This window comes from Eimeria mitis, genomic scaffold, assembly GCF_000499745.2.
Source record: "Eimeria mitis Houghton genomic scaffold, Emh_scaff1833, whole genome shotgun sequence".
Taxonomy (NCBI): Eukaryota; Apicomplexa; class Conoidasida; order Eucoccidiorida; family Eimeriidae; genus Eimeria; species Eimeria mitis.
In genome coordinates this window covers 5,473-5,718 of record NW_013570155.1, presented here as the reverse complement: position 1 = coordinate 5,718, position 246 = coordinate 5,473, and the positions used below count along the sequence as shown (strand labels likewise).

Genomic DNA, 246 nt, shown 5'->3' with positions numbered 1-246 from the left:
GCTGCTGCTGCTGCTGCTGCAGCTGCTGCTGCTGTCGAGGTGGAGGCCCCTGATGCGGCTGCTGCTGCAGCAGCAGCTGCTGCTGGTCCTGTAGCTCTTTTAGCTGCTGCTCCAGCAGCTGCTGCTGCTGCAGCAGCAGCTGCTGCTGCTGCAGCAACTCAGCTTGCAGCGGCTGCAGTTCTATGGGTGTCGAAGACATCGGCTGCTGCTGCAGTTGCTGCAGCAGCTGCTGCTGCTGCTGCATCT

General features: G+C 62.6%; 1 protein-coding gene across 1 annotated transcript in view; it reads right to left on the bottom strand.

The window, feature by feature from the left end:
• The window catches only part of EMH_0044310 (uncharacterized protein), a gene marked incomplete at both ends in the record, with an annotated part of 2,390 nt that extends 2,191 nt beyond the window's left edge, over positions 1-199 (bottom strand). The window contains one exon of the mRNA XM_013495947.1: positions 3-199. Coding sequence (XP_013351401.1) covers positions 3-199 — 197 coding nt within the window. The remainder of the gene's footprint in view (positions 1-2) is intronic.
• Between the last annotated feature and the right edge of the window lie 47 nt (positions 200-246).